This window comes from Physella acuta, unplaced genomic scaffold (assembly GCF_028476545.2).
Source record: "Physella acuta isolate Inbredline_101_S28 unplaced genomic scaffold, ASM2847654v3 ptg000059l, whole genome shotgun sequence".
Classification (NCBI taxonomy): Eukaryota; Metazoa; Mollusca; class Gastropoda; family Physidae; genus Physella; species Physella acuta.
The window spans coordinates 216,997-233,096 of record NW_026731579.1 but is presented as its reverse complement, the minus strand read 5'-3'; the positions used below and the strand labels follow the sequence as shown (position 1 = coordinate 233,096).

At 43.9% G+C, this 16,100-nt stretch overlaps 1 protein-coding gene across 3 annotated transcripts in view; it reads right to left on the bottom strand.

The window, feature by feature from the left end:
- The window catches only part of LOC131948491 (regulating synaptic membrane exocytosis protein 1), a 112,522-nt gene that overhangs the window by 22,088 nt on the left and 74,334 nt on the right, over positions 1–16,100 (bottom strand). For 2 of the 3 annotated variants that reach the window (XM_059310082.1, XM_059310083.1), the window contains exons 3-8: positions 14,055–14,173; positions 7,714–7,886; positions 3,983–4,202; positions 2,476–2,640; positions 1,520–1,814; positions 465–623 (exon numbers count right to left, since the gene is read on the bottom strand). In XM_059310082.1, coding sequence (XP_059166065.1) covers positions 465–623; positions 1,520–1,814; positions 2,476–2,640; positions 3,983–4,202; positions 7,714–7,886; positions 14,055–14,075 — 1,033 coding nt within the window. In that variant the 5' untranslated portion in view covers positions 14,076–14,173. The remainder of the gene's footprint in view (positions 1–464; positions 624–1,519; positions 1,815–2,475; positions 2,641–3,982; positions 4,203–7,713; positions 7,887–14,054; positions 14,174–16,100) is intronic. The other variant, XM_059310084.1, reaches the window with a different exon arrangement.

Sequence of the window (16,100 nt, the reverse complement as noted above, 5' to 3'; positions counted from 1 at the left end):
TTGGACAAAATAAGACAGAAAAACTTGTCTGGACAGCCAAAACTTGCCAGACCAGACAAAACTTGACAGACCAGACAAAACTTGACAGACCAGACAAAACTTGACAGACCAGACCAGACAAAACTTGACAGACAAAACTTGCCAGACCAGACAAAACTTGACAGACCAGACAAAACTTGACAGACCAGACAAAACTTGACAGACCAGACAAAACTTGACAGACCAGACAAAACTTGACAGACAAAACTTGACAGACAAAACTTGACAGACAAAACTTGCCAGACCAGACAAAACTTGACAGACCAGACAAAACTTGCCAGACCAGACAAAACTTGACAGACCAGACAAAACTTGACAGACAAAACTTGACAGACCAGACAAAACTTGACAGACAAAACTTGCCAGACCAGACAAACCTTGACAGCTGAAAAACCTGACCAAAACTAGAAGAGACAAGAGCTTACACGAATTCAAGGAATTGCTGTGGCCCCAGAGTGACCTTGTGAGACTGTCCCGCCTCTGACCACTTCCGTTTCCCAGCGTCCCCTTGTCGTTGGTCTGATCGTCTGACCCCCCGGGCAGCGACCGCTCGGACAGGGACTCGACGCTCCGCTCCTGCTGCCCTGGTGACCAAGACGGCTGTTAGTTGGGTGTGGCCCGTGGGTGGGGAGGGATGGGGAGGGGTGGGTGGGGAGGGATGGGCATTGGTGGTAGTTAGTTGGGTGTGGCCCGTGGATGGGGAGGGATGGGTGGGGAGGGGTGGGCATTGGTGGTAGTTAGTTGGGTGTGTCCCGTGGATGGGGAGGGATGGGGAAGGGAGGGTGGGGAGGGATGGGGAGGGTTGGGCATTGGTGGCAGTTAGTTAGGGGTGTCCCGTGGGTGGGGGGGGGGGATGGGCATCGTTGGTTGAACATCATGTAGGGCTTGGGTGCGACATCCAGACAGTTTAAACATCACATAGATGTGCGACATCCAGACAACATAGAAATGCAACATCTAGACAGTAAACGAGCATCTGTGTAACATCCACACGAGATTTAAAACATCATACTGATGTCAATCATCCCGACAACAGTTAAAACATCACATAGATGTGCGACATCCATACATCACTGGGAGCTTGAGGTTATTTGTGTATAACAATAAATACTTGACCACCAGCCTATGAACATCTTACATCACCAGGCTATGGAGATCTTATACCACCAGCTAACAACTACATGAGGCGTGTTTCAGATGACTGTTTACATAAAGTGTGTTGTGTTTACATAATGTGTGTTGATTTTAACATGGCTTTTTACATCCGGTTTGTTGTGGGTGGTTAAATGAGGTTATACCAACATAATTTATGATGTTTTAATTAGTCATAATTATAATGTGCTTATTACTGGTAACAAAATCCCGAGTTATTTGAATGACTATGAGGCTGTTTACATGGTTGACATGGTGTTGGATGAAGGACAACCCGTATGACACCCCCTCCCCTTCCCCCTCCCCCCCCCCTCCCCACAAACCTCACCTGCCCGTATCCTCCTCCTCTGCCTCTTCTCCTGTCGCCTCCGTCTCGACATTTTCCTCTCCAGTATCAGACTATCCAGACTGTCTTTGTCGTCATCGTCGTCATCATATCTCGCTCTGACGTCATCCACCACCCCTGACTCGGGCGGCAGAGAGCGGCGACGCCCAACTTTTTTAGCGTTTGCCGCATTTTTCGCGGTGGAACATCCCGTCATTCGCCGCAACAATTCGGAATCGGTGCGATTCCCAGATGGGCAGGCCTCGCTGTCTTCAAGGTTAGTGTAGTTACCGTGATACTGGGAGAGATCAAACGACAACCTACATACAATTTGCTGTTAACATTTACAGTTGGAGCTAACTTTTAACTAGTTGCTAGTCCTATGAATTATCTACACGTTTCTTATATAACTTTGAAAATGTATCTTATTGCATCTGCTATTGTTTAATAATAAAATTAATGTCAATGTTTATCAAGAAGTAATTGTATTGCTCATTTAAGGAATTTAAAGCACGATAAAGTGGGTAGACCTAGCAGTTCAAAACTTACCGTGCTGTTGTAAGTAATTGTTGTCTGAAGTTGTGTAGACCTAGCAGTTCAAAACTTAAGTGCTAGTACAAGTAATATTAAACACGTATTGTCTGAAGTTGTGTAGACCTAGCAGTTTAAAACTTACCGTGCTGTTGTAAGTAATTGTTGTCTGAAGTTGTGTAGACCTAGCAGTTCAAAACTTACCGTGCTGTTGTAAGTAATTGTCTGAAGTTGTGTAGACCTAGCAGTTCAAAACTTACCGTGCTGTTGTAAGTAATTGTCTGAAGTTGTGTAGACCTAGCAGTTCAAAACTTACCGTGCTGTTGTAAGTAATTGTCTGAAGTTGTGTAGACCTAGCAGTTCAAAACTTACCGTGCTGTTGTAAGTAATTGTCTGAAGTTGTGTAGATCTAGCAGTTCAAAACTTACCGTGCTACTTCCAACGTCCGTGTCCCCCTCCGGGTCATTGACCTGGGAGAGTTTCCTCTTGAGGTCGTCCGACGGGTCGGTGGCACCGTGGTACCAGCCCCCGGTCCGGCACAGGACCTCACGTCTGGCGATACAAAGTCTGCACCTCCACCTCCCCCTCACGCTCTGGGGAGGGGGGTCAAGTGGATGTTAGATGGGAGGTAATGGTGGTGTTTGTGTGAGAGTTTGTGTGAGAGTTTGTGTTGGTGTTTGCGTGTAGCTGTGTGTGGGTAATGTGTGATATTTATTGTCATGTGATGTGCTATGTGAGCGGAGGTGGACTGGCCCACCGTCTACCAGGGAAAATGACCAATGACCACATGTGGACAAGTGTCCAATGACCACAGGTGGACAAGTGCCCAATGACCACATGTGGACAATTGACCAATGACCACATGTGGACAAGTGTCCAATGACCACATGTGGACAATTGACCAATGACCACATGTGGACAAGTGTCCAATGACCACATGTGGACAAGTTACCAATGACAACACGTGGACAAGTAAACAATGACCACATGTGGACAAGTGCCCAATGACCGCATGTGGTCAAGTGCCCAATGACCACATGTGGACAAGTTACCAATGACCACATGTGGACAAGTGGCCACATGTAGTCAAGTAGCTGTCTTTAGCCACGTGTGAATAACTAGCCGAGTTAGCCACATGTGGACTTGAGGTTCGACCACTGACCGGCGTCGGCCATTGATTGCTGATGTCGTGTTGAAGCGCCTAGAGTTACTAGACAGATTCTGTTGACATTGGCCATTGGGTCGATACCGGCAACTGCCGGTAGGTCCGGAAACTGCCGGCAGTACCGGAAACTGCCACCAAGGTCAACAACTGCCTACAACATCAAGACTTGTCGACAGTACCAACAGCTGTCATCGATAGGAAAAAAAATCCTCCCCGCTTGCAACCAAAGTGTTACATTTTTTTTATCTGCCGCCCTTTCACATCTCACGTACCCACATAACATACCACCCACACCCCACCCACCACACGCTAACTATACACACAGCCCGCTGACCCCCTTCCCCCCCCCCCCCCCAAACCACTCCTTATTTGAATGAGCAGATGACTTAAGTCGATGAAAAAGTAGACGACCAACGTCTTTTAACGAACAGGGTTTATTCCTTGTTCTTATTATCAAATGTTACCGCAAGGCCTGAAACTTTGGGCCAAAGTCGATTTTACTCATCCATATTGTTGAAATAGAATTTATATAGAAAATATATACCTATACCAATGTCCGCCCCTCCCCCCCCCCCCCACGGAGAAAAAAATCTGAAAGAAATACTGTAGTTAACCATACCAATCCATATTGTCTGACACCCTGGTCAACTAGTTTAACTTACATTATAAATTAGATATGAAAAAGAAGCTGAATGACACACCAAATAAAGCACACGGTGCTAACTGTAGCTTCACACTGCCTGTCTTAAGTCACGTGATCCAGCCCTCACCTTGTTTTTCCTGGAGCTAGACTTGGGCTTGGTGAAGGCCCCACACTGGGGACACACCCTCTGTTGGCAGTCGGCACACACCCGCCCCACCCCGTCAGCGAACTTGGTCTTGAAGCAGAGCCGGCACAGGCGGAGGTCAACGACCTTCTTGTTCTGGGTGCCGGCGATGGACTTGACGGCCAGTTGGTGCTGGAGGCTGTCCAGATCTTCCTTGAGCTTCCTGTGGACCAGAGACTTAGGTCAGGAACTCACACGTGACCAGAGACTTAGGTCAGGAACACACACGCGACAAGAGACTTAGGTCAAGAACCAGAGACTTACGTCAGGAACTCACACGTGACCAGAGACGTCAGGAACACACACGTGACCAGAGACGTCAGGAACTGACACGTGACCAGAGACTTACGTCAGGAACACACACGTGACCAGAGACGTCAGGAAATCACACGTGACCAGAGACGTCAGGAACTCACACGTGACCAGAGACGTCAGGAACTCACACGTGACCAGAGACGTCCGGAACTTACACGTGACCAGAGACGTCAGGAACTCACACGTGACCAGAGACTTACGTCAGGAACTCACACGTGACCAGAGACGTCAGGAAATCACACGTGACCAGAGACGTCAGGAACACACACGTGACCAGAGACGTCATTAACACACACGTGACCAGAGACGTCAGGAACACACACGTGACCAGAGACGTCATTAACACACACGTGACCAGAGACGTCAGGAATACACACGTGACCAGAGACGTCAGGAACTCACACGTGACCAGAGACGTCAGGAACTCACACGTGACCAGAGACTTAGGTCAGGAACTCACACGTGACCAGAGACGTCAGGAACTGACACGTGACCAGAGACGTCAGGAACTGACACGTGACCAGAGACTTAGGTCAGGAACTCACACGTGACCAGAGACTTACGTCAGGAACTCACACGTGACCAGAGACTTAGGTCAGGAACTGACACGTGACCAGAGACTTACGTCAGGAACTGACACGTGACCAGAGACTTACGTCAGGAACTGACACGTGACCAGAGACGTCAGGAACTGACACGTGACCAGAGACGTCAGGAACTGACACGTGACCAGAGACTTACGTCAGGAACTCACACGTGACCAGAGACGTCAGGAACTGACACGTGACCAGAGACGACAGGAACTGACACGTGACCAGAGACTTACGTCAGGAACTGACACGTGACCAGAGACGTCAGGAACTGACACGTGACCAGAGACTTACGTCAGGAACTCACACGTGACCAGAGACGTCAGGAACACACACGTGACCAGAGACGTCAGGAACTCACACGTGACCAGAGACTTACGTCAGGAACTCACACGTGACCAGAGACTTGCGTCAGGAACTGACACGTGACCAGAGACGTCAGGAACTCACACGTGACCAGAAAATTACGTCAGGAACTCACACGTGACCAGAGACTTGCGTCAGGAACTCACACGTGACCAGAGACGTCAGGAACTGACACGTGACCAGAGACGCCAGGAACTGACACGTGACCAGAGACGTCAGGAACTCACACGTGACCAGAGAGTTCAGGAACTCACACGTGACCAGAGACTTACGTCAGGAACTTACACGTGACCAGAGACGTCAGGAACACACACGTGACCAGAGACGTCAGAAACTTACACGTGACCAGAGACTTACGTCAGGAATTGACACGTGACCAGAGACTTACGTCATTAACTCACACATGACCAGAGACTTACGTCAGGAACACACACGTGACCAGAGACGTCAGGAACTGACACGTGACCAGAGACGTCAGGAACACACACGTGACCAGAGACTTACGTCAGGAACTGACACGTGTAGGTCTAATGTGGATTTTAAAGATTTCTTTTAAAAATGATTTTTTTTTAAAGATAGGAAAATGCAACTTCTTTATTACCGCTATTTACATCAAATCAACTTAATTTTTTCTTTAGTTAATTAGCCAAAAAGAAATTTCATTTTTAATGACTTGCGGTTTAACATTGCATTTTCTAATTGAAAGTCTGAAAATAAAATATGTGCAGCTAGGGTTACTTGTGAAAATATTTGTTTACAAACTGGTTCGTTGGAAGCTTTTATTTAACAGATTTTATATTTTCTCCATTATCAACTGTCAAAGTGACTGACAGCTAGTCAACTGTCCAAGTCAAGTGAATGACAGTTAGTCAGCTGTCCAATTGACTGACAGCTAGTCAACCATCCAATGACTGACACACAACAAAATGGTATTTGCCGCCTTCAACAAAACACTACCGCTAGCAGACCCCCCCCCCCACCGGGCGCCTTACACTGGGCAGGAAATTGGGAATTAACACTTGAGATTTTGTTGTAGCTGTTGTCTAGTGTTGGCCCAGGATGGCGTCCAGATTTTGTTGTAGCTGTTGTCTAGTGTTGGCCCAGGATGGCGTCCAGCCAATCATAGAAGATGGTGTAGTACATGTCACACTGGGTTTAGTTTGTAGCGCTCGTATATGTGTGCTTTAATCTTGTATACATGTGCTGGACCTATAGCCTAGTACCGTGGTACTTAATGTAGTGTCTGTATGCTGGACCTATAGCCTAGTACCGTGGTACTTAATGTAGTGTCTGTATGCATTAATCTTTTGGCTAACACTACGTTACTTCATTATATCCTACGTTACTTAAAATGTGTGTAAGATCTTTTGACTAGCACCGTCTGAGTTGAAAATGTGCACAATCTTTTATTAAAAACCTCTTATTAAAATGTAACTGAGTTCTTCACGTTGCCATCTAGTTATTTTTGAGGCAGGAAATATGAACTAATTTTATTTTTTAAACCATTGACGTCACATTTAGACTGTCACATTTGTCGGTACCACTAGACAAGGACTTGATTTTTTTTTTCCTACTATGAGCCATTACAACTTCATTTAATTTTTCCCTACCATGTGTCACTACAATACAACTTCATTTAATTTTAATCTCTCAGACTGAAGAAGCCCACATTACCAGGTCAATTCTCGACAAGATCTCGTGGCCAGGTCAAATCTCGGCCGAGGTCTCGCGTGGGGAAGCTCACGTGCGAACGAGAATTATCTGTCATGGCGTCATCTCCACTTCCGGTACAAAGGAGAGATGACTCGTGTAATACATAAAACTGGGCAAGGTGCGTGGTATTGGCCAGTGATTGATTTTCTTCATCGATTTATCGGTATAAAGAGGTGTCGGTTGACGAATGTTTCGTGGTGGCAAGTTTATGAGGGGCATATATTTGGTGATGTCAAGATTTTAAGGGGCATATATTTGGGGATGTTAAGATTTTTAGGGGCATATATCTGGTGATATTAAGATTTTTAGGGGCATATATTTGGTGATGTCAAGATTTTAAGGGGCATATATTTGGGGATGTTAAGATTTTTAAGGGCATATATTTGGTGATGTCAAGACTTTTGGGGGGCATATATTTGGTGATGTCAAGTTTATTAGGGGCATATATTTAATGATATCAAGTTTATGAAGGGCAAATATGTGGTGATACTTTACTTTTATATTTATTTAGTTAAGTTTATAAGGGTTATATTTGGTTGTGTTAAATTTGCGTGTGACATCTATATATCGATGTCAAATTTATAACGGTTTATATTTGAATTGGGGGTAAATGACAGGCTAGCAATATTACGGCCAAGGTCAGATATGTTGAACTTTGACCTTGATTTAAAAAAAAAATGTCCAACTTACTTGACCCTGTTCGCCTCTTGCCGGTCAAACTCCTCCTGGCGCCGTATGACGTCATTGATGACGTTGATTTCATCCGGGGTCAAGTGTGAGAGGTCAGGTGACGGTGGACACACGGGTTTGTCGGAGGTGTTGGTGTTACTGGCATCCTTGGCGGCGTTCCACGGCTTGATGACCTGTACCAACATACAACAGCGGCGTCTGGGTCATTCGGGGTCAGACCCGCTCACGTGTTTAGAGCGGGAATTTCCGATGACATAAAAAAGATGAGTGATTTACATTGCAATAAACACGGGGGTGTCAGATTGAGCTGAGTTAACGACAAATAGGGAGCTTTTAAGTTGGTGCGAGCCGTCCCCTGGGTCAGATCTAGGGTCATGTGACACAGGGCTAGGGGATTTAGGACCGAGGGGCGGGGATCTAGTTTGTGTTAGGTTAAAAGCTGGGCACATCAAAGATGGTTATGGTTATAATTCAAATGTAGTACATTCGTTGGATACTGGAGAAATGGGTGGCATTTCGTTAGCGATGTAGTTATTTTATGGGGGTGTGGGTGACACCATTTAGGCGATTGGGAAGACACAAATAGAAGGGGTGAGGTGACACCATTTAGGCGATTGGGAAGACACCGATAGAGGGGTGGGGGTGAAACCGATTGAAAAAAAAAACTGCGAAGGAAAAACTTGATTATCCATTTAACTTAGAAATTGACTTGAGTTACAAGTTGACTTGATGAGATGTGGATTGAGGGTCGAAAATTCGACCTGACTTTAAGTTAAATACACAACTCTACTGAGAATATGTGGGTGACTCCAACGTGAAAGTCTAGGGTGGGGAGTGAGGCCATAACACCATGATTTACCGCACCAAGTGACACCCTGAGTCACCCCACCAAGTGACCCAAGAGTCACTCCACCGAGTGTCACCATGAGTCACCCCACCAAGTGACACCATGAGTCACCCCACCGAGTGTCACCATAAGTCACCCCACACTGTGACACCATAAGTCAACCCACACTGTGACACCATGAGTCACCCCACCAAGTGACACCATGAGCCACCCCACCAAGTGACACCATGAGTCACCACCAAGTGACACCATGAGTCACCCCCACCCATTTACACCCTGAGTCACCCCACCAAGTGACACCATGAGTCACCCCACCGAGTGTCACCATAAGTCACCCCACACTGTGACACCATAAGTCAACCCACACTGTGACACCATGAGTCACCCCACCAAGTGACACCATGAGCCACCCCACCAGTGACACCATGAGTCACCACCAAGTGACACCATGAGCCACCCCACCAGTGACACCATGAGTCACCACCAAGTGACACCATGAGTCACCCCACCAAGTGACACCATGAGTCACCCCCACCCATTTACACCCTGAGTCACCCCACCAAGTGACACCATGAGTCACCCCACCAAGTGACACCATGAGTCCCCCCACTGAGTGTCACCATAAGTCACCCCACACTGTGACACCATAAGTCAACCCACACTGTGACACCATGAGTCACCCCACCAATTGACACCATGAGCCACCCCACCAAGTGACACCATGAGTCACCACCAAGTGACACCATGAGTCACCCCACCAAGTGACACCATGAGTCACACCCACCCATTAACACCCTGAGTCACCCCACCAAGTGACACCATGAGTCACCCCACCAAGTGACACCATGAGTCACCCCACCGAGTGTCACCATAAGTCACCCCACAAATAAAAGCATACACATGTTTCGCAGAAAAAATATGAAAGTATTTTATCTAGCTCTGCTAGAATAATAAAATCAGTAATCAAAGTATATGACTTTTTGTGTTGAAAGAATCTACTATGAACGTCAGAGTACATGCATTTCTTTTGAATTGCTCAAATCTCTCACCATTACTTTTGTTTATAGCAAAGCTGAAGTGATTCATGTTAATAGTGGTGTTGGTTTTATCATATTTTTTTCGAAATAAAGTAATTTACCACTCCCCGGGTCTTCAACAAAATTGAAGTATTTTTTTTTAGAAACAATCATCTTCTTCAAGCAAGGCATAGGCTGGGTTTTCCTTTTCATGCAGTTTTTATATTTAGCTCATTTAGTTTCTATGTGATCTCCACCATGAAGTTGAATGTTTCAATTTGGGATAGACAAGTTAATAGGAAGTACATTGAAATAGGGAGTAGTTCCTATTTTAATGGAATAGCGAGTGTTTATTGTTTATGTTTATTATTTTATCGTTCATTACCGAGTGTTGCTGAACAATATTTTTATGACTTTTGAAAATAAAAAATAATTATAAATATTTGTGGATGGAGCTGAAGAGCCGCATCTCAATATCACATGAGCCGCATGCGGCTCGCGAGCCGCGGTTTGCTGACCCATGGTCTAGAATACACACATTTTTTTTTTAATTTTTTTTAAATTTTTTTTTTAGAATACACACATTTTAAGAATTATTATTAACACCAGCAACAAGATCATAGAAAGCAATACATTATTAGTCACGTCCAAATATAAATAATAAAGTGCTTTGTATTTTTATAAGTTTTGACTTTTAAATATACTAAAGTAATTAAAACTTTATGATTGATTCATTTAAAAAAAATTATTTTGTATAAACTAAAATATTAGTTAATAAATGGCGGTGATTTATGACCCACATTTTCATCTCTTTACAATTACATTGTTTTATAAGTTAAATTTCTTAATTTTAAGTTGTTTCCCTTGTTAATAATACATTTTAAAGGGGAATCAAATAGTGCAGGGGTCGGCAACCTTTTGAAGCGGAAGAGCCAAAAGTTACAATTTTCAAAATTTCCCTAGTTTTAAAGAGCCACTAACATTTTTTTATTTCAAATATTTTATTTTTTTATTAAGATTATTAGTATTTGTGCAAGGAGCATGAGAGCCGCATCTTGATATCAAAAGAGCCGCATGCGGCCCGCGAGCCGCAGGTTGCCGACCCCTGAAATAGTGTATAATAAATCGCCTTACAATATGCTAGTTTCTGTCAACTTGAGTGAATTCCGGTAAACGAAAGCTGTATTTTTTTTTCTGCCGTGTAAACCCGATAACTTGAGAACCGTTTCACTTCAGGTGGACGAAATCTTTATATATAAGTATAAGCAGAGTTTCTTCCAGGCATCTCTTCGGGGGGGCAAAGCCCCCCCCCCCCCCCCCGAAAATTTTTTACCGCCCCCCCCCCCCCCCGAACGAAATGAAATTTATATAATTTATATAGAAAATATATACTTTTAACAGTGTCCGCCCCCCCCCCCCCCCCGAAGAAAGTTTACCGCCCCCCCCCCCCCCGAAGATTTCAAGTGCCCCCCCGGAGAAAAAAGTCTGGAAGAAACACTGAGTATAAGCTTCCGTAAGTACATTTCTATCAACTTTTGAGCGATTTCAGCTAACCGGTAGGTGTACTTTATTCTATTTCCGATATCTCAAAAATTTTCTTAATTATTTTATATAAAATAAAAGTTAATTCAAAGCGCTTTTCATCTTTATATTTTTTATCGAAAAACGAACGGCATTGTTACGAACTTGAAAGTTTGTGATACAATTCTCTCCCTTTTCTTCTTCTTTCTTCTTCTTCTTCTTCGTTCTTAATTATTAGTGTTGAAGGGGATCGAGATTTATCTGCCAGTGGGTTTGAACTCGAGAATTTGTTCGAACCATGAGTTTTTTGCCGACTCGACCACGCCTCCAACACAATTAAGCACTGTGACACCATGAGTCACCCCACCAAGTGACACCATGAGTCACCCCACCAAGTGACACCATGAGCCACCCCACCAAGTGACACCATGAGTCACCCCACCAAGTGACACCATGAGCCACCCCACCAAGTGACACCATGAGTCACCCCACCAAGTGACACCATGAGCCACCCCACCAAGTGACACCATGAGTCACCCCACCAAGTGACACCATAAGTCAACCCACACTGTGACACCATGAGTCACCCAACCACATGACACCCCACCAAGTGACACCATGAGCCACCCCACAAAGTGACACCATGAGTCACCCCACCAAGTGACACCATGAGTCAGCCCACAAAGTGACACCATAAGTCAACCCACACTGTGACACCATGAGTCACCCAACCACATGACACCCCACCAAGTGACACCATGATGTAACATCTGTAAAGCGAGACACGGACCACCCAACAGCAAACACAGACAAAGTTGACGTAGAACAAACACAGCTGTGTAATCAACCAGGATCAATACATACAACATTTTATGAGCTTCTTCTTGTATGAACCTTATCATATACATACACAATAACCCTTTCATACAATCCTTATCACATACATACAACATAACTTCTCATGAGCTTCTTGCATGAATCTTTCCTAAACCTTATCACTTACATACAACATAACTTCTCATGAGCGTCTTCTTGTATGAACCTTATCGCATACATACAACATAACCCTCGCATGCAATCCTTATCACATACATACAACATAACTTCTCATGAGCTTCTTGTATGAACCTTATCGCATACATACAACATAACCCTCGCATGCAATCCTTATCACATACATACAACATAACTTCTCATGAGCTTCTTGTATGAACCTTATCGCATACATACAACATAACCCTCGCATGCAATCCTTATCACATACATACAACATAACTTCTCATGAGCTTCATCTTGTATGAATCTTTCCTGAACCTTAGCACATACAATACAACATAACCCTCTCATACAATTCTTCTCATAAAAAATGCCACTGAGCTACACCACAAAAGTAGAATAGAGCTACACCCAAAAGTAGAATAGAGCTACACCCAAAAGTAGAATAGAGTTACACCCCAAAAGTAGAATAGAGCTACACCCAAAAGTAGAATAGAGCTACACCCCAAAAGTAGAATAGAGCTACACCCAAAAGTAGAATAGAGCTACACCCCAAAAGTAGAATAGAGCTACACCCCCAAAAGTAGAATAGAGCTACACCCCAAAAGTAGAATAGAGCTACACCCCCAAAAGTAGAATAGAGCTACACCCCCAAAAGTAGAATAGAGCTACACCCCCAAAAGTAGAATAGAGCTACACCCAAAAATAGAATAGAGCTACACCCCAAAAGTAGAATAGAGCTACACCCAAAAGTAGAATAGAGCTACACCCAAAAGTAGAATAGAGCTACACCCCAAAAGTAGAATAGAGCTACACCCCAAAAGTAGAATAGAGCTACACCCCAAAAGTAGAATAAAGCTACACCCCAAAAGTAGAATAGAGCTACACCCCAAAAGTAGAATAGAGCTACACCCAAAAGTAGAATAGAGCTACACCCCAAAAGTAGAATAGAGCTACACCCCAAAAGTAGAATAGAGCTACACCCCAAAAGTAGAATAAAGCTACACCCCAAAAGTAGAATAGAGCTACACCCCAAAAGTAGAATAGAGCTACACCCAAAAGTAGAATAGAGCTACACCCCAAAAGTAGAATAGAGCTACACCCAAACGTAGAATGGAGCTACACCCGAAAAATAGAATAGAGCTACACCCCAAAAGTAGAATAGAGCTACACCCCAAAAGTAGAATAAAGCTACACCCCAAAAGTAGAATAGAGCTACACCCGAAAAAGTAGAATAGAGCTACACCCCAAAAGTAGAATAGAGCTACACCCCAAAAGTAGAATAGAGCTACACCCGAAAAAGTAGAATAGAGCTACACCCCAAAAGTAGAATAGAGCTACACCCCAAAAGTAGAATAGAGCTACACCCCAAAAGTAGAATAGAGCTACACCCCAAAAGTACAATGGTGCTACACCCCAAAAGTAGAATAGAGCTACACCCCAAAAGTAGAATGGAGCTACACCCAAGAGTAGAATGGAGCTACACCCAAAAGTAGAATAGAGCTACACCCCAAAAGTAGAATAGAGCTACACCCCAAAAGTAGAATAAAGCTACACCCCAAAAGTAGAATAGAGCTACACCCGAAAAAGTAGAATAGAGCTACACCCCAAAAGTAGAAAAGAGCTACACCCCAAAAGTAGAATAGAGCTACACCCCAAAAGTAGAATAGAGCTACACCCCAAAAGTAGAATAGAGCTACACCCCAAAAGTAGAATAGAGCTACACCCCAAAAGTAGAATAGAGCTACACCCCAAAAGTAGAATAGAGCTACACCCGAAAAAGTAGAATAGAGCTACACCCCAAAAGAAGAATAGAGCTACACTCCAAAAGTAGACTGGTTCTACATCCATGGGTGTATAAGGGTGGTGCTACATTCACGGGTATATAAGGGTGGATATGACCTACATAAAAGAGGTCATTGACCGGTCTGAATTACCTTAAAAAAAACTAGGTCACTCACCTTTCTCAGTAGGAATGACATCCTTGTCGCTGGCACCAAACGCGTGACGTCATTGTGACGGTTAACTCAATGTCATGCTGACCTGCAGGCGCCCCAGGTAAACAGTTGATTTGACAGATCTGTGGGGGTTAACGGTTAAACATTGAGACGTGTGGGTAGACAGGTTTAACACTATTCGGGTTAACGGATTAACATTTGTCTCACTTCTGTTTAGTACATGTTTAACATCATCATTAGGATATTTATTTAACATAATATCAATTTGAGAGTGTAACAGTATAACAGTTTAACAGTATAACAGTTCATCATTGTAATAGTTAAGCCAAACACAATTTTAAGAAAAGCTCTATATACAACTGATGTGGAAGGTGCTTCGTACAGAGTTTGGTGGTGCTAATACAACCACACGGCTATTGCTCTTCATGAGAGATGTGTTGTGATGTTAAGGATCTGTTTCACATTCATAATTAATTTACTAGCAGAAGTCTTTTTACATGCTTTTATTTAATGCATGAGTCCCTGAGTCCACCCAGCTCTGGTGGGTACCTAACTCACGTTAGGGAGTGTAAAGGCGGCTGGGCTTATTTCTGACCACACTATCTCTTCATATGCCGAGGTCACAGAAACAGGTGAAATCTACTTCACTTGCTCCATAGACCGTCAGTAGACATGTTGACAAAATATGTGTGTGCGTGCGTGTGTGTGTGTGTAAATATGTGTGTTTATGTGTATATCTAGGGCATATATATATATATATATATATATATATATATATATATATATATATATATATATATATATATATATATATATATATATATATATATATATATATATATATATAAAGCAAAGTGGTCAAGTGCCCGATAGGGCACTTCCCGGCGCCGCAGGCGCGTCAAATTTGGCACGATGGTGCCTTCGGGCAATAGAACACGAAGGCCGGTGACGGTTGGCCGAAAAGTCTACGGAGAAGGGGTCAAAACTGACCTCGACTGACCGGCGCCTTATATGGGCTATATTACGAAAAAAAATTTCCTCCGACGACCCCCCTTGAAATTTTGTGAGGTGGTAGGAGAACACCTTGGGGTGTCACAAAAAACTCGCCATGTCCGGGAAAAATCGGGAAATGGGTCAAAACTGACCAGTCGTATTTCCCTATATAATCTTTGTATTTTATGGGAAAAACAGAGGGTCATTTCAAAACGGATTTTAGGGCACTTACCCTGTTTACATCTGGCTAATTTTTGGCATGTTTATAGGTAAATGGCTTGACCGTAGGGCTGACCTGTCGGTCTTACTCAAAGCCCTCGACGAGGGCTAAAAAGTGACCGCGAGTGAAATTCTCTTTATATGAGCTCTATTACGAAAAAAAATTTCCTCCGACGACCCCCCTTGATATTTTGTGAGGTGGTAGGAGAACGCCTTGGGGTGTCACAAAAAACTCGCCATGTCCGGGAAAAATCGGAAAATGGGTCAAAACTGACCAGTCGTATTTCCCTATATAATCTTTGTATTTTATGGGAAAAACAGAGGGTCATTTCAAAACGGATTTTAGGGCACTTACCCTGTTTACATCTGGCTAATTTTTGGCATGTTTATAGGTAAATGGCTTGACCGTAGGGCAGACCTGTCGGTCTTACTCAAAGCCCTCGACGAGGGCTAAAAAGTGACCGCGAGTGAAATTCTCTTTATATGAGCTCTATTACGAAAAAAAATTTCCTCCGACGACCCCCCTTGATATTTTGTGAGGTGGTAGGAGAACGCCTTGGGGTGTCACAAAAAACTCGCCATGTCCGGGAAAAATCGGGAAATGGGTCAAAACTGACCAGTCGTATTTCCCTATATAATCTTTGTATTTTATGGGAAAAACGGAGGGTCATTTCAAAACGGATTTTAGGGCACTTACCCTCTTTACATCTGGCTAATTTTTGGCATGTTTATAGGAAAATGGCTTGACCGTAGGGCAGACCTGTCGGTCTCACTCAAAGCCCTCGACGAGGGCTAAAAAGTGACCGCGAGTGAAATTCTCTTTATATGAGCTCTATT